The following is a 24,836-nucleotide window of genomic DNA, read 5'->3' as shown; positions in this document are numbered from 1 at the left end:
GTCAAAATTAGCTGTCAAGAGGAAAAAAAGAACTTTGTTTCTGCTGCCTCTGCTGGAGATATTTGTTGCAATTTGGTTATATTTTGTTGAAAACAAGGAAGAACTGATACAAACTAACTTGACTTTTGGATTTGAACTGGAAAGAATACTAAGTTACCAAAATCCCTCTAGAGGGGGATTTGGGACATTACAAGAATGGCTGGAGGAGGGAAAATTCAAGCTGGGCTGGACAGAGCTTTCGTTCTCTTGGGAAAGTTACAAGGCCAAATGGATGTTTTGGCTACAAATGTTGCAACTCTGAACTTAACAGTAAATAATATCATTGAATTTGATAAGGATTTGACTCAGGAAGCCCATGCAGCTGGACAAAAAGAGAAACTTGAGAGTTTTGAGAGTGTGGAGAAGGAGACATATGTTGTTTCTGAATAAAAGGAAGGAGGAGCTGTAATTTTGCAGATGACAAAGGAGAGCCAGAGGCCTGACATGATGGTTAAATCGAGCCAGAGGTCTGACATGATGGTTACAAAGGAAAACAAGTACTGGATGATGAAAATCTGGGTTGAATTGGAGATTGAAGAATGGAGAGATCTCCTTATGTGGAGATCTGAAGACCTATGGATTACAAATTTGATCAAGGTGGAAGTTGGAGCTTTCGGGACAATTGGACTTAAAAGGAGTAAGAAACAAGATTTGGGCTCCACTTTTAAGTATGGAGGTCTGGCTGGAAGAAACATGGACTTTATGGGGACAGAGCTTCTCCGAGATCTGGTGTTTAATACTAAAGACTATCAAAAAAACCGGCAGAGAGGAATTGAGAGAGAATTAAGAGCCTCGGATGTGAGGTCTCCAGGCTGATAGTAGATTAAGACTGATGGACATCTGTTGGGGATCGAAACCAGGAAAGGGGGTGGTGGGGTTTGGGAATCCAAAGGGTGTATAACTATAATTTGTTTTTGTTTGTTTTTTTAATTTTGTTTTGTTATTAGTAAGAAAATTGGGGAATTCGTGGAAGGGAATTTGGGTCGACTTTAGAAAAAGGTTTTAAGAATGAGTACTGATGTATAAATATGGATGTTTATAAGTTAAAATTGGTTTTTTCTTTAAAATGAACTAAATATAAAAAGGTTAAAAATTGGGGATAAGAACTTGTTGAACTAACAATTTGAATTGGAATATAAGAAGGGGAGGTGTGGGGAAGTCAGGGAAATATGTCATTGAAAATACGGATTGTAAACTTTATGTGTTTTTTATTTTTATTATTTTTTTTCCTTTTTTACTAAGATGGAAAATTTTAATAAACATTTATTTAAAAAAAAGGAAAACAGCCAAAAGGTGTTTCATCTGTCAGCGCCCTGAACTTTTCGCGAAGGTCTGTCCCCAGAAAAAAGCCTGGCAAGGCATGATGGGGGCAGCAGGCAAACAGGAAGAGGGAGAGAAGGCTCAGGTGGAGGGAAATGAAAAAGCCTGGCTGCAGACCAACAGGGGCAGCAGCCAGGAAGGCAACCAGTAGAAGAACCCCATCTAGACCCTCCCAAGGCAGGCATAGCAGTTGAAGTGGTTCTAGAACTCCCGAATGGGCACCCAGTAGAAGTCCACGCTCTTCTAGATTCGGGGTCGTCTTGCAACTTTTTCAGCAGAGACTTCGCTCTGGAGCACCAACTACACCTGTTGCTACTAGATTTCCCCTTGCAAGTGACCACCATTGATGGCAGGGAGCTACGGGGGGGGGGAGTGACACACCAGACACCCCCGATGAGGATGAGGGTTTCTAGGCATGCGGAAACCATTGCCTTTCATGTGGCCACACTGGCAGGACCCCCCATCATACTAGGAATGAGTTGGTTGGCACTCCATGACCCAGTGATGTTGTGGCATCAACGTTCCCTCGCCTTTGGGTTGGCTCACTGCTTGGAACACTGCCTGGGGGGAAAGGAACCAAGAATGACTATGGCCAGGGTTGCTGGGGTGACTCTGGAGGAGAAGGGGTGCGTGCCACCACAATATGAAGATTTGAAGGAGGTATTCAGCGAGAGAGAGGCTGACAAGCTGGCCCCCCACAGGCCCTATGACTGCCAAATCAACCTGCTTCCGGGGGCCCAGTTGCCGGTGGGTAAGCTGTATTCCATGTCCGACCAGGAGGTGCAAGAGTTGAGGCAGTTTATTGACAAGAACTTAAAGAGGGGTTTCATAAGGGAATCGAAGGCAGTAGGGGGGGCAGTATTTTTTGTGGACAAGAAAACGACGAATCAGCATCGCCTTGTAGTGGATTATCGCCTCTTGAACAAGGTAACTGAACCCGTAGCCTTTCCCATGCCCAGAATTGACGATTTTTTGACGCGTGCGAGGCAAGGGAATTTCTTTGCCAAACTGGACCTAAGGGGAGCGTACAATCTGATTAGAGTGAGAGAGGGGGACGAATGGAAGACGACCATGTTCAACCCCCTGAGGGCGTTTGAGTATCTCGTCATGCCATTTGGATTTGCAATCGAGATCCGCCTGCTTTCAAGCCTTTATGCACCACTTGTTCGGGCCCCTGCTGTACAAGAATTGCATGGCCTTTTTGGAGGACGTTTTGATCTTCTCTGAAAATGAAGCACAGCACATGAAAGATGTCAGGCAGGTGCTAGAGAGATTGAAGAAGCATCATTTGTAGGTCAAGCTGGAGAAATGCTAATTCCATGCTCGAGAGGTGGAGTTCCTGGGGTACCGACTGTCAGACAAGGGGTGGCCATGGACCCGGAGAAGGTGAAATCAGTGCTGGAATGGAAGAGCCCCAAAACAAAGAAGGATGTGCAGAGGTTCCTAGGTTTCCACAACTTCTACAGGAAGTTCATCAAGAACTTTGCTCACTTGACAGCACCCATAACGGATTGTCTCAGCGGCAAGAAGAAGTTTGCGTGGACCAAGGAAGCGCAGTAGTCCTTTGAAATGTTAAAGAAGGCTTTCGCCTCTGAGGAGCAGCTCCTGCACGTGGATCCTGGGAAGTCACTGAGAGTGGAGACGGACGCTTCAGACCGGGCCATCGGAGCAGTACTGTTGCAACAAGGGTCAGGGGAGGACTGCAGACCTTGTGCGTTTTTCTCCAGGAAACTGAGCAAGTCAGAGCAACATTACACTGCTTATGACAAAGAATTGCTTGCGATTTATGCGGCCTTTTGGCAGTGGAGACACTTTTTGATTGGGGTGCAGCACCAGATCCAGGTCCGAAAGGACCACAAGAACCTGGAATACTGGCGGACAGCGCGTGTGCTCAACCAGAGAAAGGCCCGGTGGTCGCAGACATTCTCACAGTATCACTTTGAGATACAATACGTTCCTGGAGGGAGGGGAATGTGAGGGCAGATGCACTTTCCAGAAAATGGAATGGGAAGGACCTCCTGTGGCCAGGCCCATGTTCCCAGAAGACCGATGGTCGTGTGAGGGAGCACTGGTAGGGGAGCAAAATCTGGTTGGTTCACCAGACACGATGAGTTTGTTTTTTTTTTAAAATGAATATTTATTGAATTTTCCAATTTTATATAAAGACAAAAAGAAAAAGAAAAAGAAAAAGAAAATTAAAAACAATTCAGTTTCAATAACAATTTTCAGTCACATGTTTCTTTGACTTCCTCATACCTCCCCTTCTTGTTCTCTAGTTCAATTTGTTAATTCAGCAAATCCTAATCTCTTAACATTCCTTTTAAAATATCGCCTTATTTTCCACTCAACTTTTTTAAATTTAGTAACAAAAACATTTATAATCCCCATTATCTTTATCATAACAGCTGGAAACCACCAAAGTTCAAACCAACATCTTTTCAAAGTTCATTAATTTTATAATGTTTCTGTAGATATTCTTTAAATTTCTTCCAATCTTCTTCTGCTGAATTTTCTCCCTGGTCGCGGATTCTGCCGGTCATTTCTGCTAATCCCATACAGTCATTCAACTTCATCTGCCATTCTTCCAGAGTGGGTAAATCTTGAGTCTTCCAGTGCTTTGCTATAAGTATTCTTGCTTACTTCTCTTGATCTGGACACTATAATTCTGTTGATTCAGCCTAGAACAGCATTAGCAGTGCAGATCTCCAGCCAACGAATGTGTACTAAAAGGAAAATGGAAGAGGAAATGTTCATAAAATGCATATATTAGTGAATATAATATAGCAAGCCAATATAATAGAACAAATTGCTTGTAGTCCATACAAAGTAAACATGTTTCTTAGGGAAATTTCACATTAAACTGCTGATGAATTTTCATGAGGAATTCCCCGCTGCCCCAAAGAACCACATATTTCTACAGAATTGTGAAGAACTGAAAAGAAGATTGGAAAAATGAGAAACTATCAGAAACTGACGTTGGCAGATTGCCCCCTCTTTATGAATGGCTCCCAAATTCAAGGAATTTCCTCTCATAAGTTTTTAACAAAGTCTACGATGCTGTCCATTAATTCAACTGCAGCAGGGAATGCAAAGATGAATACTTTGAAGAAGTTTATCATCCCATGAAACCCGTTTTCAACATGGAACCAGCTGACTTTCACCCCATTGTCCTCCAGACGTTTCTTGTACAGCAGTATGTCGTCTCGTACTACGTCGTACTCGCAGCTCACAATTAGGGTTTCAGGAAGCTTCTGGATGACAGAGTCCTCAGCAAAAAGGCAAGAATAGCCTACTAAAGCCTCTTCCAATTGCCTATAGACATCAGGTTCATAAGGAGCAAGTGGGACTTGTTTGTAGCCTCTCCCCTTAAATCTCTCTGGAAGGTTGTCTGGACTCACCCACTTCCCATATTTCAGCCTCATTGAATCTGGCACATGAGAGCCCTTCAGGACCTGGCCTGCCAAAGAAGTGTCTTTTCCAATATACTTCATTCCAAAGTAAGCAACACTTTCCCGGAACAGGATGGGCATTAAACTGTTCTGCTGATAGGAAGGCAGGTTGAAGTCCATTGTCTGTGTATAAGGATAGATGAGCACTTGAGCTTGTAGCTTTGGAAGGTCTGATCTCTCCACCAATTTCTGGGCAACAATACAAGCATAATTGCCCCCGCACTGTCCCCACCAACGATGATCTTGGAAGGATCCACCCCATGGGAAGCTGCATTTTGAATTAAGTGTATGGTAGCAGCAAGGCAGTCCTTGTACTGAGCGGGAGGAAGATGCTCAGGAGACAGGCGGTAGCTGCAGAATAAAAGAGAAGCAAAGAGGTAAACTTCCAGAATCTTTTCCAAACACATTCATGATCACATAGAATTACAGGAATAGCCTGCTGGATCTGTTATAGCAGATATAATGCAGGTGAAAGTCAGCTGGCTTATGCCCTTAAAAAACTGACTTTACCAGCTAGCAAAAGAGTGTAGGAAACGCTGGGGAAGCAGAACCCTGCAGGTTTGCATCCAGCTGGTGGAAGACCATTTGCCACTTGCAACTTTCCCTCCTCCTCCTGTTTAGATGCAGGGGGCGTTTCCCGGTCTCTTTCTGATTATACATTTAAAAGCCCTAACTGAACATTAGCCCCACTCCCGGATTGATTCCAGGCTGGATCTGGGTTGGGTGGTCTCCAAGTTGAGGCTGATCTGGAGGCCCTGGTTAGGGGTGCTGTGCAAGGCCTTATGCCCAGTTCATAGTCCCCCCACGGAAGCGAGCGTGTTCATGTCATAAGTGCATGAAGCACTGATTTTCAATCATAGAACAGAATGTTGACAGCTTTCGTGGGGAGCCTCTTTGTCCTGCAGGGAATATGGCCAGGGATGCCAGCCTGAAATACAGCAGCATGCTGGGCCCCTACACTCTTTCCCTATGAAAGGCCATGTGGTTGTGTTTACATACCCAACAGACACAACCACTGAATCACTCTCCTTGGCAATCTTGCTGCAGACATCTTCGTAGAATGCTAGCAAGTTGGGAAGGAAATTCAAAATTGGGAAGCAATTATGTGGAAAATATACCTAACGAAAGGAAGCTGTTTCACAACCCAGGGATGATGCATTCACAGAAGTCCCACTGAAATGCATGGACATAGGTCACAGCAGAACCCGAAGGATGACAACTTTGGCTTCCATTGCTCTACATCAGGGATCAGCAACCTGAACGAATGGAATGAACGAATTCCTATGCCCCACAAATAACCTAGAGATGCATTTTCAATAAAAGGACACATTCTACTCATGTAAAAACACGCTGATTCCCAGACCGTCAACGGGCCAGATTGAGAAGGTGATTGGGCCGCATCTGGCCCACAGGCCTTAGTTTGCTTACCCCTGCTCTACATGCTGTGAGACTGCAACTCCCAGGAGTCACAGGTAGGGATGTCACACTTACCTTCAGTTCTCTACCCGCCCAGGGTTTCTAGCAACTGCTAAGCAGAAGCACTGCTGCCTCCAATCTTGCCATTTTTGCAAAGTAATCTTCCCTTTCATACAATATTGGTACATGCGATATTCACTGACGTAAGCCTTTTTATTCATCGTGCACATCCCATTTCTAGAGTGCTGTGTTGTGAGCGTCAGAGACTGACTTTGGGTTCACAAATTGTTTACCAAACTGCAAATTAAATAGGTTCGCATATAAAAACAAATTGAACAAAATTACAACCTCCCACCCCCTCCCCCAGACACAAACAAATCTTCAACTTAAGAGATATGGGGCATGGTGTCGGGGATCCAGCAGGGTCAGACGCTTGGGAGTGGTCTGATTCTGAGAATGAGACATTGCAGCCTCAGGCAAGGCAAGGGTGGGTTTACTTAGCCCCCCTTCCTTCTCAGTCTTATGAAGCCAGCAGAGTAACAAAGGCAGGGAGTTTGCGGCTTCAAAATGTTGGGGGGGGGTGTCCTGGAAGAGGATACTAGAGTAGAGCTCTCAGAGGAATCTTTGCTGGACAGCGAGGGGGGAGGATGCCCAAATTCTCCTCGCAGCAGGATGGAGGAGAAGGTGAAAATGCTAAGTAAGGGGGAAAGGGGAAAGACCGGATCTTGTCTCCCTTTGTGCTGTCTGAGAAATGGAAACTCAGACTGAGCGCGTTTATTGGAGAATGACAGGCGTTTGGCACGCTCTGTGATTTTGAACTGTAAATAAAAAGGTAAAGGTAAAGGGACCCCTGACCATTAGGTCCAGTCATGGCCGACTCTTGGGATGCGGCGCTCATCTTGCTTTATTGGCTGAGGGAGCCGGTGTTTGTCTGCAGACAGCTTCCGGGTCATGTGGCCAGCATGACTAAGCTGCTTCTGGCGAACCAGAGCAGCGCCGTTTATCTTCCCGCCTGAGTGGTACCTATTTATCTACTTGCACTTTGACGTGCTTTCAAACTGCTAGGTTGACAGGAGAAACTGTAAATAAACGTACATAAATCTTCAAGAGGCTCATTAATTCTTATCAGAGCTGTTTGCCTGCCTGAGATCATTACACACAGATCCATGAGTTGCAAGCTTTCATTTAATTAACATGTTATTGTTTGTATTCATATATGCAAACATATTTCACTTTTCAGAGACAGGAAAAACAAACTTCTTATAAAAACCTCCCCAAGGCCAACCAGGTGTCAGCAGGAAGCCCACAAAGCCAGCCTGTCTACAACAGCACTCTGCTCACCTGCATGGGGAAATTTCGGGCGTGATGGCAGGCGATTTGGGGAACTTTGATAAGGAGTTTGTTGTTTTGTGTTTCTGAAATTGGCACTACTATTTGCCAACTTGTAAAATTGTGATTGGTTTTGTGAGATGGAAACCTGGCGGAGATCCAGTTTCAGGTGACGGGTTTCGGAACGTTGACCTATGTATGATGGGAAGAGGGCTGGGTTGGTAAGCAGAGCAATCAGGAACAGCAACCTATTACAGTGGTACCTCGGGTTACATACGCTTCAGGTTACATACACTTCAGGTTACAGACTCCGCTAACCCAGAAATAGTGCTTCAGGTTAAGACCTTTGCTTCAGGATGAGAACAGAAATTGTGCTCCGGCGGTGCGGCAGCAGCGGGAGTCCCCATTAGCTAAAGTCGTGCTTCAGGTTAAGAACAGTTTCAGGTTAAGAACTGACCTCTGAAGTATCACTGTATATACTGTTGGGAGTGGCTCAGAACTTACAGGGTTAAGAGTTTTGAGTGATGACGCCTCACATTCTGAGGGCGGGTTTAGAACACTGGGAGTGGCCAGTATCTCTGAGAGAGAGAGAGAGAAAGACGCACGCAGTGTGAGCCTAGTTGCACACGGAGAGAGTCGGCATGGGTTGCGTCTCACCGGGAAGATTTACGATGTGTTGATCTGTACGAAAATAAAGACTTTAAAGATAAGGAGACTGCTGTGTTTCAGCCTGAGTTATTACCACACGACAGAACGTTCCTTCTTCTCCTTCTGCTGTGTTTACTCTGCTGGAGTCAAAGGTCTTTGAGAAAGGTCAGAGCTGCGCCAGGGAAGTGTGCCGGACCCCCGGACTAAATTGACTCCGAACAGGTTATGGAGGTCAGCAATAAAGATAAGCAACGTTCGTGCGTGTGAGAGGACTGCAGCCAGAGGCCAGCCGATGAGACGCTGGGAAAGGGAGACTGCAGGCAAAGAGGCTGAGGAGCAGCCAAAGGCCAGCTAAGGAGTAGCTGGTGCCAGCCAGGAGTTCGCTGGGAGGAGCTGAGATCTGCCGGACCAGAGGTACTCGTGAGTAGGCCGGGCCCCGGGGGAGAGATGGCAGACAGCCATGAATCGTACTCCGTCCCTTTTGAAGAGGCAGACGGGAAGGAGCCCTGGGAAGGTTGGCAGGCACTGAGAAGAGTGGGAGCCACACCAGAGGGGGCTAGACGTCAGCCTGGGGGACGCCCAGAGGGGGCCAAGAGCTGCACAGAAGCTGGGGAACGCCCAGAGATTCAAGGAGGGGCTGTGGGACGCCCAGAAGGCCCAGAGGGGGCTGGGACTGTGTTGGAGGGCTGCCGGAATGCCCCAATACGTGAGCTGCGTGCTGGAGAGTGGCTGAGAGAAGAGAAGAGCTTTGCACCAGAGAATGGGGGTGCAGGCCATTCCAAGAGTCTTGAGAGTGCCCAGGCTGTTTGGCAGGAGCTGGAGGGGGTTTGCAGAGAAACCACAGCAGAAGCCAAAAGCCATTTTCCCAACGGCAGAAAAGCCTCAAGGAGGAGTGCTGCTGGAAAGGTTGGGGGGGCAGAGAAGACCAAAGGCACGTTTGCAAAGTTTTCCACTAGGAGATGTTTTGTTTGTGCCTCGGCTGAACACCTGCGTCGCAACTGCCCACAGAGAGCAAGGGAGCCAGGGCAGGAAAGTCCCAAGGACATTTCCCATGGGAACCAGGCGGGTTTCCATGGCAACAGAGGGAGTAGGCGTGGGAAACCGCAAAAAGTACGCGCTCCAGAAGGGGAGGAAAACATTTATCAGCTGTCTGCGTCTATGGCAGTTTTGGACAACAACAACACCTGCAGGAAGGCAGTTGCTAAGGCAACAAAGAAGGACAGCTCCGGAGGGGGGAGAGTCCTACGTTGGGTTGTTGACTCGGCTGCGAATGCCCATCTGGTCACAGCGCCACCTGATGGACAAATGTGGAACTGCAAGGCTGTTTCAACTGAGAAAACAGTTAGATTTGCTACAGGTTCACAGGGACGTGTAACCCATGTTTCTAACATGTTTGTCTCTTTTTTACAGGCTGAAGTGAAGGTTTATGTTCTCCCTGAGATAAAACATTGCCTGCTATCTGTACCGTGCCTTTTACAGGAGGGATATTCAGTGAGTTTTGAAAACAATGTCTGTACCTTTTCCAGAGGTGGAGAGCAACTGGTACGTGTTGGGAAAAATCAGAACAACCTTTTTGTTCTGGAATCACCTCTAGAGGGAGGGGGGCACACTCATGTGTCGTGTGCTTGCGTGTGGCACAAGAGGATGTCACATGGGTCCTGTGAGGACGTCCAGATGTTATCAGAGTGCACCAAAGGTTGCAAGGTAAAAGAATGTGGTAAACCTTTGAATTGCAAGGCTTGCAGGAAAGCCAGGAACAAGGGATTTAGTCATCCCAGGGTGGAAAGAGTAACCACAAAGCCTTTTGAGCTTGTGCATGCAGACCTTTTAGGTATGCCACAGCCAAGTCAGGGCAAGGCCAAGTGGCTGATGGTGCTGACAGATGATTTTACTAGGAACTCCTGGGCTTTCACGCTGAAAGCTAAGGAGGAGGCAACGCAACTGATCAAAGATTGGGTTGCTGAGGTGGAACAGAGGTTCTCCACCAAGGTGCAAGGTTTCCAGTTTGACCGTGGTTCAGAGGTCACTGGGTCTGCTCTAAAGAGTTTCTTTCGCCAGAGGGGGATACGTCACAAGGTGACTTCTCCTCAGAAGAGTGGCGTGGCAGAGCTGAGGAGTAAAGCTCTGGTTCGAGCATCTGAGATTTTACTGGATGACTCTGGTTTGCCTCACAGTTTCTGGGGGGAGGCAGTGAAAACGGCCAATTTCACGATGAACAGGTGCTACAATGCAGTGGTAGGTGACACCCCATATTTCTTGCTCAACGGACAGAAGCCACAGGTGCATTTCTTCCGTTCGTTTGGTTGCAGGGCCATGGTGCCTGTACCAAAGTGGTTGCAGCAAGAAGGTGGTCCAAAGTACCAGGAAATGATCTTCTGTGGGTATGAACCCGCGACAAAGGGGTGGAGATTTGCATACCCAGAAGGTGATCAGACCAAGCTTCTGGTCAGCAAGCATGCTGAGTTCAAAGAGCAGCAGGGAAATAGGTCAAGGCGCAAAGTCAGCCATGACACTGTCTCAGATTGTCTGTCTGAATCCGAATCTGAGCAGGAGGGAGAGCCAGGTAATGGTGATCTGGTCGATGATCAGGATCAGGACCAGGGAGAGGCGTCTCCACAGGTTGTGAAAGGAGTGTCCAAGAGTGAGCCCTCATCTCCTGTGCGCATAATGGAGAAAGCTCACAGACGTGTCAAGCCAGAGGGGGAGTCTGATGAAGAAGACGCACAAGCTGGCCCCAGTGGGTCAGGAGAAGAACCCCAGTTTGTGCCCAGGCGGTCTTCACGGGCAACAAAGGGAATTCCACCTGAGAGGTTTCAGGTCACAAATGCGTGGGTTGGTTTCGCACAGTGCGAACCTGAGGTTTGTGAGGTTCAACAGGTGCCTAACAACGATGCCAGGAAGGGGCGAAAGGCAATGGGGAAGGTGTTGAACACTCAGAAGTCCTCTCAGAACGTGATTCGAGAGGGGGTGTTGGGAGTGGCTCAGAACTTACAGGGTTAAGAGTTCTGAGTGATGACGCCTCACATTCTGAGGGCGGGTTTAGAACACTGGGAGTGGCCAGTATCTCTGAGAGAGAGAGAGAGAAAGACGCACGCAGTGTGAGCCTAGTTGCACACGGAGAGAGTCGGCATGGGTTGCGTCTCACCGGGAAGATTTACGATGTGTTGATCTGTACGAAAATAAAGACTTTAAAGATAAGGAGACTGCTGTGTTTCAGCCTGAGTTATTACCACACGACAGAACGTTCCTGCTTCTCCTTCTGCTGTGTTTACTCTGCTGGAGTCAAAGGTCTTTGAGAAAGGTCAGAGCTGTGCCAGGGAAGTGTGCCGGACCCCCGGACTAAATTGACTCCGAACATATACATGTTTGAGAACCTCTTTGAGGTTGTATGAAATCAAGTGTTTTAGGAAATGAATGTGTCGGTATCAGCAGTGGGGGGCATCTGTCCCTCCCCCAGGGGCTGCTTGCTGGAGTGCAGCTCCCCAGATCCCTGACCATTGACAACTAGAGATGTAGGATCTGGGAAGCCATGACAACAAGAGGGTCCATGTCTATAAATTAACATAAGCAAATCCAAAGCACATGTGTGCCCCTTGTCTCTTCAGGAACTTCCACCAACACTCTTGTATTTCAGCCCTGTAAACCTCTCTTCCAATGATATCTGAAGCACTTCTACCCAGAAAGGAGATTCCAACTAAACATTAGGAACACCTTTCTGATGGTAACAGTTATTTGACAGGGAACCGCCTCGCTTGGGAGGTGGCGGGCTGTCTTTGACTGGAGGTTTGACAATAGAGGTTTCACACCATTTCTAGGATTCTACATTGGCTTATTTGAGTTCAATGGGGCTTGCCTCTAGGTAAGTGTTCATAGGCTCACAGCTTTAATCTCTTACCGATGCTCCCAACCATCCCAGCACCTCCATAGAAGAACACAAATCCTTTCCTTGGGCCAGCAGATGGTGTTTTGGGCTGATAAACCCTCACAGGCACCCCGTCGAAATGCAGATCTTTGGCAGAGAGGCTGGGATCCGCTCTTGGATTCCAGAAATTCTGGAGGAAGCGGATAACGGCAACCTGTCTGCAGACACCCAGCAGTTCAAGACACTTCCCCTGTTGGGCAAAGGAAAAGTCTCATGAAAATAGTGCCCACATTTGCAACCTATTCACAATAGGTGGTATCCAAATAAGTCCTATTTAAAGTAGACCCATGGAAATGAATGAGCACATGTTAGCCAAGTCCATTAATTTCAATTGGTCAGCTTAGAATTGGTCACCCCAACCCAAACACCCACCAAGATACAGAGGCAAAAGAAGCTGGGAAACAAGCTAAGCTTTGGAGAAACAATCCACAATCTCCTTGCTTGCCTATGAGGCAATGTTGCTGAAGAAACCATGTTGTAAAGAAAACATGGCTTTGTGTGAATAATTTATTTCTCTCTATGTGTGTCTTTCTATAGGCTGAAAGGAAGCCCTTGTTGAATGTGATAATATCTTCATCGCATCATCATCAAGTGAATTCATTATGCATGTTGGATTAAGCAGTATTTGAATAACCTAAATATATAAACTGTTATTATTATTCATTAAATATACTGCCCTTTATGAAATGATCTCAGGGTGGTTCACAGCAAAAAAAATTAAGATAAAAACCCAAAATACACAATGAAAGCAAGAACAAAGCAAACCAATAACACCTTTAAAAGATATAGAAATGTTTTTGCCTGGTGCCAACAGATACGTATTATTAAATCTAATAATAATAATAATAATACATTTCTTAATCACCTTTCCCATAAGAACATAAGAAGGACCTGCTGGCTCAACTAATGGCTCATCCAGTCCCCAACTTACCGCAGTGAATGCCATTATGGCAAGACAGTGAAGACCTCGAAGCTTTAATGGACTGTCAAATCCAGGTGGAATTTCACTCTTGGAAAGATCATAGTAAATCGCCCAGGAGAGAAGAGACAGGAAAGGAATCCCTATAACTCCAATCAACCCCAGCAGCAGGCTCTGAAGAAGCTCCATTTCTCAATTCCAAAGAGTGAGACGCAAACACTGAGCCTAAACTGTCAGCATTTGCTGCTGTTTAACTCCACCAGTGGTATTTATACACAGCTGGTTGTAGGTTGGTTGATGAACACATCAATTACCAATTACAACACAGACTTCCATGTAGATGTGATATCCATTAGAATACCAACAGCAATTTCATGGGTTAGGTTGGCACAATTAGTGGTACCCTATTAAGGAATTTCAAGTCCAGCCACCGAAACATCCAGCTCCATGCAATGCTCTTCAGTTTTACATACCGTGGGTGTTTGTTGACTGAAGCTCAAAACATCCCTACCCAGCTTAACTCAATAGTCAGGAATGGTGGGAGTTCTAGTCCAAGGTGGAAGAGGACTTGTGTGTGCTTCCTGGCCCAAGATTTCCAAGGCTTCCGACACGAGTCCCATTCCTACCTAAGCCCCTGGATATTCACATCATGGGCTCTGCTCCTCATGCATAAATGCAACTTCATGTTGACATGAAGTATATCTGAGCATGGACACAGCCAGGATTTATGTTGGAGTGACAGGACACCCACCTGCCATCGTCCTCTGTCTGGCTCTGTCTAGCAGATTCCAAATGATATGTCTTAACAACAGTTGTTTTAAAATACTTTCTTTTGGCTTCCTGTTTCCGGTGATGGGAAATGGCTGACTCCCACAAGAATGGACCCCAGCTGTGCCGATAATTCAGGGCTGATATGGGGGTAATTAGCCCTGCAGCCTCCCCAGGGTAGGGGAGGACTGTCTCGAAGACCGCAGATTGTCTGTGATTGCCGGCACGCATTAAGGTGCAGCTAGCAGGACACTGGCGTGCTCTGGTCCATGGAGTCACGAAGAGTTGGACACGACTAAACAACAGCAGGACACTGGGTCAAAAAGAGCACGGTCATGGCTGGCACTCTCTGATGTCACTCCCATATCCAGGAACATCTGTTTGGGAAAATAAATAGATTTGAAGAACAAACATAGTCTGGATCGAAGAAGCTGGAACCCCCACCCCACCCCCGCCCATGCAGAATGATACAGTCTCTGGTGTATGAGCTCGGACTTCAAAGAGATTCTCATCATGGTGTGTGGATTGCGGAGGTATTTGGTGTGGGGGTTTTTTCTTCTCCCTCCTTAATATCAACAATTGGTTCCTCATGCCAAGCCTCATTAAGAACTTAAATTGCTTTTTTTTAAAAAATGAGTACAGATGGACTTTTATTTACAACTGGGATTGTAATTCCAAGTATTTTTTTAAAAAGACTTGGAATGCTTGTTAAAAATAGGAGAACAAAGGAATAAAATGGCGCTCCCTTACTACTCAGTTCCGGAAAATTTGAAATCCTCCACTGTTTAAGGGAAACAGGAATTAATTGTTGGTTGACTACAACGGTTTGAGACAATATTTTGGAAAATACACAGTGCAGCTGTTTGCAAAAGATTTTCTTCATTATGAGCGAGAGAAAAGGCTAAATGGCTGTCTAGCAGCCCCCCTCTAGGGCCCGGAGGGGTGATTGGGTGGTTTCCAGGAAGGCTGATCAATCACCAAATGACTGATATATTGCAATACAGCAAACAGTCTGCTTAATAAATATGAAGAATAATTCAATAAGGTGGAAGGTACTGTATTTCTAAATCTTAAAAGGAAGGTTTCGACAACAGCCTGGACGAGAAGGATTAACGATTTGGGAGTTGCCAAGACATTAAACTTCAGAGAGTTGGATAACACCCCGGATTGGAATGGAGCCAGATGAAGCGACGCTAGTAAAAAAAACAGTTGAAAAGGTACATTACACAAACAAATCTGCATTCGAGGGATGAAAGGTTAAATGATTTCTGACATGATTGAGGATCGCAGAGCCAGAGACAAAGAAGTTCAGAGAGTTAAAATCGAGATGTGGAAATATGGAAATATCAACGAGAGGCAGGTCTGAGATTTGGACATGCTGAAGGTTCAGACTATAGGAAGCCGTAAAATTAAAAATTACAATTCGGAAGATAATTCAACCTCTTGTTTTATTTTAGTTTTTTATTTATATTGGATTAAGATTTGATATGTTAATTGGATGTCTTTTATTGGAAAATTAATAAATGATCTAACAAAAAAACCCAAAATTTCTTTTGACTCAAAGTGCTCAGCAAAAAAATAATAATTAAAATTTACACTGAGTTTTTAAGTATTCTGCCCACATTTCCCAATCTTCTTTAAAATCAGTCTTTCTGATCTCTGATTTTGCACATCAAACTTGCCAATTCAACATATTCTATCAATTTCAGCTGTCCTTTTATTTTTTGGTAGGTACTACCTCATATCGCCATTTCTGTGCATCTGATTTTCATTCTGCCATTGTTGCATAAGGAAATAGATTTAACTGGGTTTGGGGGATTATCTGCTCCAGTTATCCCTAGTATAAAAGTTTCCTGCCAACAAAATCTATCCAAATCACCAGTCATTTGAAAACTAGGAAGTTAAATAAAACATTAACATCAGGGAGCACCTTTCATGTGGTTAATGAGTATATTTTGCAAAATTACAAAGAACATGCCTTTTTTATCTTTCTTTTTTTAAATAAAAAAAACCTTCTTTCTCAAATTCCTCCTTTCTTTTCTATGCACTTTTGCGTGTACACTCTGTAAGTATAACCTATCTCTGTGCTCCACTGTCATCATTGACCTTATTCAGGTCTCTACTCTCCACCAGGTATTGAATAACTGCTCTACGGTACAATTGGTACATGTCTTGGCAAGAGTCAGGACATGTTTAAGATGTCTAATGGAACCATATTAAAATTTGAACCGATGATGTTTGAGATAATATATGAGATAGAGTACTCTTATTTTCTTGCATTGAATGTATGGAGATAAATTAGCACATGTGGGTGTGGTGGGTGAGTGTGGGATTTAGTCAGGTATAAATGAGGGGGTGGCCGGGGGTGGGAAGGGGGCTGGGTTGGTAAACAGAGCAATCAGGAACAGCAACCTATTATATACATGTTTGTGAATCTCTTTGAGGTTCTATGAAATCAAATGGTATATGAATTTTATGAAATGAATGAGTCAGTATCATGATGACATGAAGTATATCTGAGCATGGACGCAGCCAGGATTTATGTTGGGGTGAAAGGACACCCACCTGACATCATCCTCTGTCTGGCTCTGTCTAGCAGATTCCAAATGATATGTCTCAACAACAGTTGTTTTAAAATACTTTCTTTTGACCCAAAGTGCTCAGCAAAATTTTTTTTAAAAAAAAAATACTTACACTGAGTTTTCAAGTATTCTGCACACAATTTCTGTCTTCTTTAAAATCGGTCTTTCTGATCTGTGATTTTGCATGTCAAACTTGCCAATTCTACATATTCTAACAATTTCAGTTACCAGTGTGGTGTAGTGGTTAAGAGCAGTAGACTCTTAATCTGGTGAACCGGGTTCGATTCCCTGCTCCTCCACATGCAGCTGCTGGGTGACCTTGGGCTAGTCACACTTCTTTGAAGTCTCTCAGCCCCACTCACCTCACAGAGTGTTTGTTGTGGGGGAGGAAGGGAAAGGAGAATGTTAGCCGCTTTGAGACTCCTTCGGGTAGTGATAAAGCTGGATATCAAATCCAAACTCTTCTTCTTCTTCTTCTTCTGCCCTGTTATATTTTGGTAGGTACTACCTCATATCACCATTTCTGTGCATATGATATTCATGCTGCCATTGTAGCATAAAGAAATAGATTTATCTGGTTTGGGGGGGGATATCTGCTCCTGTTATCCCTAGTAAAAAAAGCAAGAGTCAGGACTCAGCCAGATTGATAAAATGGGTGGTGGGTTTGAACCCCAGGTTGGGTGGACTTGATGTCCCATGTGATTGCTTCCAACTCTACAATTCTATGAATCCATGATTCCCTACAGACCCCTTAAGGTGCTAAGATGGGCAGAGAGAACTCTCTTGGGAGTTTCATTACCCTCAAAAGCTCAGGGGGCTTGCGGAGGGCATCCTCTGTACTAGCCGCTAAGGTATCCCTGCAGAAATCCATCTAACACCTTCAATAGAAAACCTTCAGGTAATGTTGAAGGTGCACCTGTTTACCTGGGCTTTATTGAACCCCACTTTATTCCTGTGATTGTCAGTTGCTTCAAATGTGACCAATCATGATGTATGAGACAGAGTACTCTTATTTTCTTACATTGAATTGCTTGATGATGATGATGATGGATATATTTTTACTCCACCCATCTTATTGGATATCTCAAGCCACCCTTGGCGACTTCCAACATATAAATGAAAACATAACAAAACATTAAACATTAAAAACTTCCCTGTACAGGGCTGCCTTCAGATGACTTCTAAAGGCTGTAGAGTTACTTGCCTTGACATCTGATGGAAGGGTGTTCCACAGGGCGGGCGAAGCTACCAAGAAGACCCCCTGTATGGTGCCCTGTAACTTTACTTCTCACAGTTAGGGAACCACCAGAAGGTCCTCAGAGCTGGACCTCCGTGCTCTGGCTGAAGAACTGGGAGAAGATGCACCTTCTCAACATCAGCATCAAGGCCTTTTAGGGCTTTACAGGTCAGCACCAACACTTTGAATTGTGCTCGGAAATTCAAGGTTTATTGGCAACTGCATAACAAATATTTTCATGAAGCTTGGTAAATAATTTTATAGAAATAATTGATTTATTCAATTCATTTGCCACTTGGCAACAATATTGCATCTTGGGGTTAGCTTTCCAGGTAGCAGGTGTCATTTAGATAAAATGATTTAATTGTAGGTGAATGCTTGTCAGCGAATGGATAGGAATTTGACAAATAGAGATTTATGATTCAGTTGTTTACAGAAACAATTTGCTGTTCCTGGTTCCTAATGTGACTGCAGCTTTATGCTCTAATTTGTGAAGTGGAATTACGCCAAATTTATTAATTAGTGTCTTTAGGATTAGTATGTTGATCATTTGGTTGAAAGTGTCAGCAAGGCGTTGGTTATATGATCCTTCAACAAAATCACATTCTAATATTCTTATTATGAATTATGGGATTTACTTCTACAAAGTGTCCATAGGATGAGCATGTGGAAAGTGCTGGCATTGGCTCTATCATCCTTCAATAAAATCACAATTTAATATGCTTATAGTATTACAATATGCAACTAATATGCTGCTCCCTTCAAAGAAAGAAGGAATTGTTTCTTACAAACACCAGATTACTCAAGGTTCTAAAGTCAGGATGTCAATATGAAAGTAGGCTTTGATGTAGTCAATTCAGGTGTTCTGTGGTGTACAAATTCTCTTTATTATGGTCCTTTGTTCAGCATACTTTTTTTTGTTGTTAAGTACAAATTGCTGCCAACACTCCAAAATGAAAAGTAGCTCCTTCCGGCTTGGGATTGTTACAAATTGACATTGCATGTAAGTGAAGGCAAGACCAATGTGTGCTTTCATTGTGCAGATGCTAAGCTGAGGCCATTGGTAGAGACTTGCAGGCATCATTTTCTTATGTAGCAATGCTGCATAAGAAGAAAAATAGATTTGATGGGAGGCTTTAATATCTACTTTGAAATTCTATCTAATGGCAAATAATGAATGACACATGGGCACGGAAGAAGGAAGATGGACACCAGCAGGGATATTGGGGTGTGGGTGGGGAATCATTGCCACGCTTCCATATGATTGACAGGATGCAGTCATATCAGTGGATTAAATATGGGTGATACCACATTTTTCCAATCAGTGTTTAGTGGATTATTGTATCCCATGTAAACTTGTGGAAACCATGGTGAAGAACACTGACAGGTTGCAAAGGGAAGAGGGGTATTTGGAAGCCTAAAAACCCATACCCCGTGTCAGGGACTGGACTCCACTCCTTCTCCTGTAGCTTGCAGAGAAGACGAAGGCAGTCTCGAATTACAGCGAGGCTTTGAGGAAGAGACAGGTAAACAGCAGAGTTATGAGGTGTTAGGAGAAGGAGGAGGGAAGGCAGAGCAGCTAGCTGACATGTCACTGGACAGCATAACTGACTCCCCTTCTCCCAAAATGCGATGTTCGTTAAGAGTGCAAGAACAAGGGGCACAGAGGCAGTTGACCATGGGTGGACACCGTAGAGGCAGGTGGTGTTGCTAGAAGGGAAGGGGGCCATGGCGGAGCAAGTCGATCTGGCACCTGGTGTGGTTTGCGTGCCTTGCGGGGCCATCTGCCCGCTGGGCGGGGCCAGTTGGGGCAGGATGCTCCATGGGGCCACTAAGGAGTCTGCCTGTCTCCTCCCACTCAGCCGCCCTACAGCTGAGGGGGAGGCATTGGGTGGACCATTTGGGGCAGCGCAGAGCCTGCGGGTGCCCAAGCCACCGTGTCACTCCCAAGAGAGACGCGTGACTCAGGTGCTCTGCAGGCCCCGCAGTGAGTGCTGCCCAGCATTTTGTCAACTCCTCAGTGGTGATACCTCAGTGGTGACTCCCCTTCCTTGGCCCCTGGAAGGGGGAGGAGCTCAGTGTGAGCAATGCCATAATTGAGGAATGGCGATTTCTTCATCTTTCACCGTGATGGCTGAATAAAATCATAAGTAACAACTTTCTTGTTTCCTCCCTGCTTATTGCTGCCAACGAGGGAGGTAGAGAATTCCTCATGCATGTCACCCTGCAACATTCCATCGAAGGAAATCGGGATGCGCATCTTTTGGTGTTGCACTCTCTCGGGAGTCAGCCAATTCGCACGAAAGCGTGAGTCCACTGCAAGCATCCGCGCTGGCTGCAAATTCATCTTCCTCCCCGAGCTCAGAGGTGGCAGTGCTGGAGGTCGGGGGAATGGATATTCCAGGATCTAATCAAAAGCTGGGATGGCTTCTGTAATTCCCGGAATGTCCTGGGGAAATCGGGATGGTTGCAGGGTATGTAAAACTGCTCTTGCAGCTCAAAATGTTCCTCAGGGACCTGCCTAACTGTGCCCTATAACGCAAGGGTAATTGGAAGGCAAATCAAGATCTACTGGTATATATTTGGCTGGTTGTCAGGAAACGTTTTGTACTTTCAATTGTTTAACAGGACCAACAAAAATTAGTTTCTTCACTAATTTAAGACTCCTGAAAGAAAGAAAGGTAGCCAAGAATGCATTTTTGCACAGTTCCAAATGCACAGACTGATCCACAAAGCAAAATCTGCTTCATGCAGAGGCTTGATGGCAAGAAAACAGCAAACTTCTCAGCAAACTTAAGTTGAAATGGGGATTGGTTGTGCTCACGTTATGGCCTTCAATAGTAGCAAAAATATTCTCTAAGGGTTCTGTAGGAAGTTTTGTTGTTTAAGAACTCCAGTTGGAAGTGGAAGCAATAACACAGAAGAGCAATTTGTTTTGTTTCATTACTGTTTGTAATGAAGACTTTTCACCTATGTTGTACTTATTTGTTTACTTATTTTATAATAATGTTTATTTTTGTAATGTTGAATTTATTGTTAAATTTATGCGTGCGCGCACACATACACATCTACGGTTAGTTATAATTGATTTGGGGTTTTCTATTTCCCCTCTGGCTTCCCTACATGCAATTCTTAAATTCAGAGAATTCTGTGCTTAAAATAACTTTTGTACTTGAGCAGGAAGAAATGCTCAAGCGGTGAATGTTTCAATTTTCATCTGAGCAATGTCAGAGGGTATGGGATACAACTCCATCTTTCTCAATACAATTTATTTTGTTGTTGCAACCATCATGGTCATTTTAACCATCACTACAAAGACATGTATATTTATCATTACTACGCAGAATTCACATAGATACACCATTAAAAGAAGCATTAGCCAATTTATACATACACATATACAGTGGTACCTCAGGTTACATACACTTCAGGTTACAGACTCCGCTAACCCAGAAATAGTGCTTCAGGTTAAGAATTTTGCTTCAGGATGAGAACAGAAATCGTGCTCCGGCAGCGCGGCAGCAGCAGGAGACCCCATTAGCTAAAGTGGTGCTTCAGGTTAAGAACAGTTTCAGGTTAAGAACGGACCTCCAGAACGAATTAAGTTCTTAACCCGAGGTACCACTGTATCTTAAAATGCAACCAAAACACAAGAGTTTCTATATTTCATTGATGATTAGATCATTACAGTTTACCATATTATCCTTGAGGAACATTCTTCTGAGTTTTGGGGCAGCAATCGCAAATCTTCCACGTTGTTTGTCAGAAACATATCAAAGCCATATCATGTTTCTAATTGAGAGGAGTTAATCTTCTATAGGAGTGGTTTTCAACCAGTGTACCATGGCACTCTGGGGTGCCTTGACTGATGATCAGGGGTGCCATGGGCAACACTGGCCTCTGTCCCTCTTTCCTTCCCTCCCTCCTCTGATGGCCTCTCACGTCTCTGCCTCCCAAAGGCTTGCACAGCTGTTTATTGCAGCAGACCTGGCTACAAGCTCCCCAGGCGAATGGTGACTCTAGGAGGCACCTCTCTTTGGAGTGGTGGGGGCAGCTCAGAGACCAGGGACAGCAGCAGCAGCTGCCCGGAGGACTCCCAAGGAGAGGGGAGAGGAGAGGAGGCTGAGGGAAGTGTTTCAAAAAGGGTGAGAGGCTGCCAGCTTTGCAAGGAAGGAGTGGAATAACTGGGCTCCTGAGCCCGCAGGGGTGCCACAGAAAGAATGTAGTTGGTTAAGGGAGCCGTGGACTCAAAAAGGTTGAAACCTCTGCTATGTTGGAGTTTAATCCACATTTCCTTTCTGACCTCTAGTGGCTACAGCAAAGAAAAGCAAGGTAGAAGGAGAATGAAGAAATGTTCCTCACTGAGCTCTAGCAACCTGACTGGAATTTCCTTTACATATGTAATTGGGGTACCAGGAGATGCTGGGAAATGCAAACGGGTCATTCACATATTGCAAACAGGATGTCAGCAACCATTTCCCCCCTACCACCAATTTAGTAAATTGTCTGTGGAAAAGGCAATCTCAGATTAAACAGGGAGAATATGGAAGCTAGCATTCTGGTGCCAGTGACATTGTGTGGATGCTTCTCGTCCCCCCCCCCCAAAAAATCACTTTACAAAACAAAGGGCTTGTAGTAAAACTGGTAGTAATGACCATCAGTTTGGATGGCTTAAAAGGGGCTTTAGACAAGTTTATAGGGAGTGGGGTTATCAATGGCTACTCGTTATGGTGGAGATTAGAAAGACAGATAGATGATAGATAGTATCTAGAAGATGCAAAGATCACCCGTGTCGAAGCAATGATTCTTCAACATCAACTTTGTTGGACTGGTCAAGTTGTTTGGATGCCTGATTATCGTCTTCCAAAGCAACTACTCTACAGTGGTACCTTGGGTTAAGTACTTAATTCATTCTGGAGGTCTGTTCTTAACCTGAAACTGTTCTTAACCTGAAGCACCACTTTTGCTAATGGGGCCTCCTGCTGCCACTACACCGCCGGAGCACGATTTCTGTTCTTATCCTTGTTGCCGGAAATATCCGAGGGCTCCCTTGGACAAAAAGTAAAGACACCAACCAGGATAACTTGGAGCAAAACAGCAGCCTGTAGGCTTGGCCTTTATTGAACTGTTGCAACAGGGTGTTCCCCTCACTTGCAAGAGAGAGGAAAGACCCAGAAAAATAGTGTGCAAGGTCTTATAAAACTTTTTGAAATTCCCCTCCTCTAGGTCAAGCCCACCCCCAGAAACATCATGCATACATTACAGAAAGGAGGGGTTGAGGGAGGAGTTGGTGGTAACCTGAGTGTCTTGTCACCTGGCTAGTTCCTCCTTTCCCCCCTCCCCATGAGTCACTTCCAGGAGACAAAGGGGAGTTTGCAGTTTCCTGCCCCCAGAGGGAAGATCTGATCATTGTCCTTTGTTTCAGTCCATGCTGAATCCACTCCCATATGCAAGTTCTTTGTGATCTTGATTGTCTTCTGTCTGGGATCATCAGGGTTGGCATAGCAACTGGGCAGGGCTCCTGTGGATGTGCTGAGACGGTGAAGGGATTATGGCTGACCAGGACCAAGGCACCCCCCTTTGATAGTTCTTGTCATATGGAGTAAAATAAAATGGAACAGTGCAAATCCGATGTATGGTTGATTTTCCATGAATTTATAACAGAAATGTGGCGAATGTAGTGTGTGAGTGTGTGTGTGTGTGAAGTTTGTACAAACAGAATGATTGGGGTGGGGGGGTTCCTGCTACAGTTCCCCCCTTCGGAGATAAGATTGCAAAGGTGGCTACTTTGCAATCCTTTTCTCCGCACAATTTAAGGTGGTAATTATTAACCTGCTATTCTCCGTCCCAGATGCGTGTCTCCATGTGTACCTGAAAGGGACTCGGATGTCATGCTTCTTAAGGACATTTGCATAGAAATATAATGGTGTAACAGTGCACATAATTAGACTTAGGATATCACGTAAAATTAATATTTTGTTGTTCAGTTACTTGTGGCACTCTAGTACCTTGGAAGAAATATTTTCTCAATAGTGGCGTATGCTTTACATTTAGCAGGAAGGTCCACTAATGACTGAAAAATGCAGTTTGCTTTGTCCCCCGCCATTTTTGTGTTCTCAGGTGTCAAGGTAGCTCTTCTGTGGTCTCACACCGGCCTGGTGTCACAGTAGTGGCAATCCCTGGTGAATCCACTTAGGGCTTTCATATTAACCATGTTGCCTGGCACTCACCCCAGCTGGCACAGGTTTGGGCACGTCATGAGGGAAATGTCCTTGCCTTGGCCATTCTATGGGATTTTATTATTATAGGCTCTGGTCTTGCAGTCATGGGAAGTTGCTCACTTGCACTTTAAGGACCAAAAAGCTAATTGCAGCCTGGATACACTTGCCCAATTCAAAATGAGTCCAATTTGAATTTATCTTGCCCCATGGTTCCCAACTTCTCAAACCAATCTGTTAAAGGGCATTTGTCCAAATAAGTCAATTTAACTCTATAAGGGATTATTCCTGCTAAACCAAAGCATATGCACTTTCATGTATCTTATCAGCTTCTCTTTGGTTAAGCGAGTTTTTTGGCACATTTTAAAATGGGTAGGGAAGTTGGCAGAGTGCCAGGTGAAACAACTAAATGTGGTTATAAATTTATCTAGTTCTAAACATTGGACTACATAATAGCCTGGTCTGTTAAAAAGCATAAAATGTATGAGAATCCTCCACTGGGTTGTAAGGAATAAGACATTAAACATAAAAACAATTACACACAAAAATAGCCACAAAAATAGCCCCCCCCCTTCCCATTTGTGGAAATAACACACTTGTCAGACACATTTCAACATTCCTACATAATAACACATAATACAAAACAAACTAATTAAGTATCAGTTGCATATCTTGAGACAATTGTGATATTTTATGTATGTATCTTTAGAATCCTGGAGCACAGTCTTGAGGTTCAAAAGTGAGAAGATGTCCTTAGAATTCTACTCCACCCCCCTTTGTCAGCCCCACTTCCCCTTTGAAAGGATTTGCTGTGGCCACTTTGAAAACTTTGGTGTCTGTTGTTGTTGCTGCAGGTAATAGTCTTGTGGTGGCGAAGCTTTTCATTGGATCTGTAGTAACACATCTGTAGAAGTGATATCCTGTAAGGGGCAGGACTTAAAGACAGAGTTAGAAGGGGCAAAAAGGCAAAAAAGGATGTCCTTCAATTT

General features: G+C 44.7%; 1 protein-coding gene across 1 annotated transcript in view; it reads right to left on the bottom strand.

Annotated features, from left to right (window-relative positions):
* Positions 1-4,156: 4,156 nt before the first annotated feature.
* Positions 4,157-24,836, bottom strand: part of LOC310769461 (arylacetamide deacetylase-like 3) — a 28,789-nt gene continuing 8,109 nt past the window's right edge. The window contains 5 exon segments of the mRNA XM_083628860.1: positions 4,157-5,029; positions 5,032-5,159; positions 5,808-5,871; positions 12,097-12,313; positions 13,055-14,187. Coding sequence (XP_083484986.1) covers positions 4,389-5,029; positions 5,032-5,159; positions 5,808-5,871; positions 12,097-12,313; positions 13,055-13,231 — 1,227 coding nt within the window. The 5' untranslated portion in view covers positions 13,232-14,187 and the 3' untranslated portion in view covers positions 4,157-4,388.

This window comes from Podarcis filfolensis (genome assembly GCF_964270895.1).
Source record: "Podarcis filfolensis genome assembly, chromosome: 8".
NCBI lineage: Eukaryota > Metazoa > Chordata > Lepidosauria > Squamata > Lacertidae > Podarcis > Podarcis filfolensis.
This window is presented reverse-complemented; position numbering and strand designations above follow the sequence as displayed.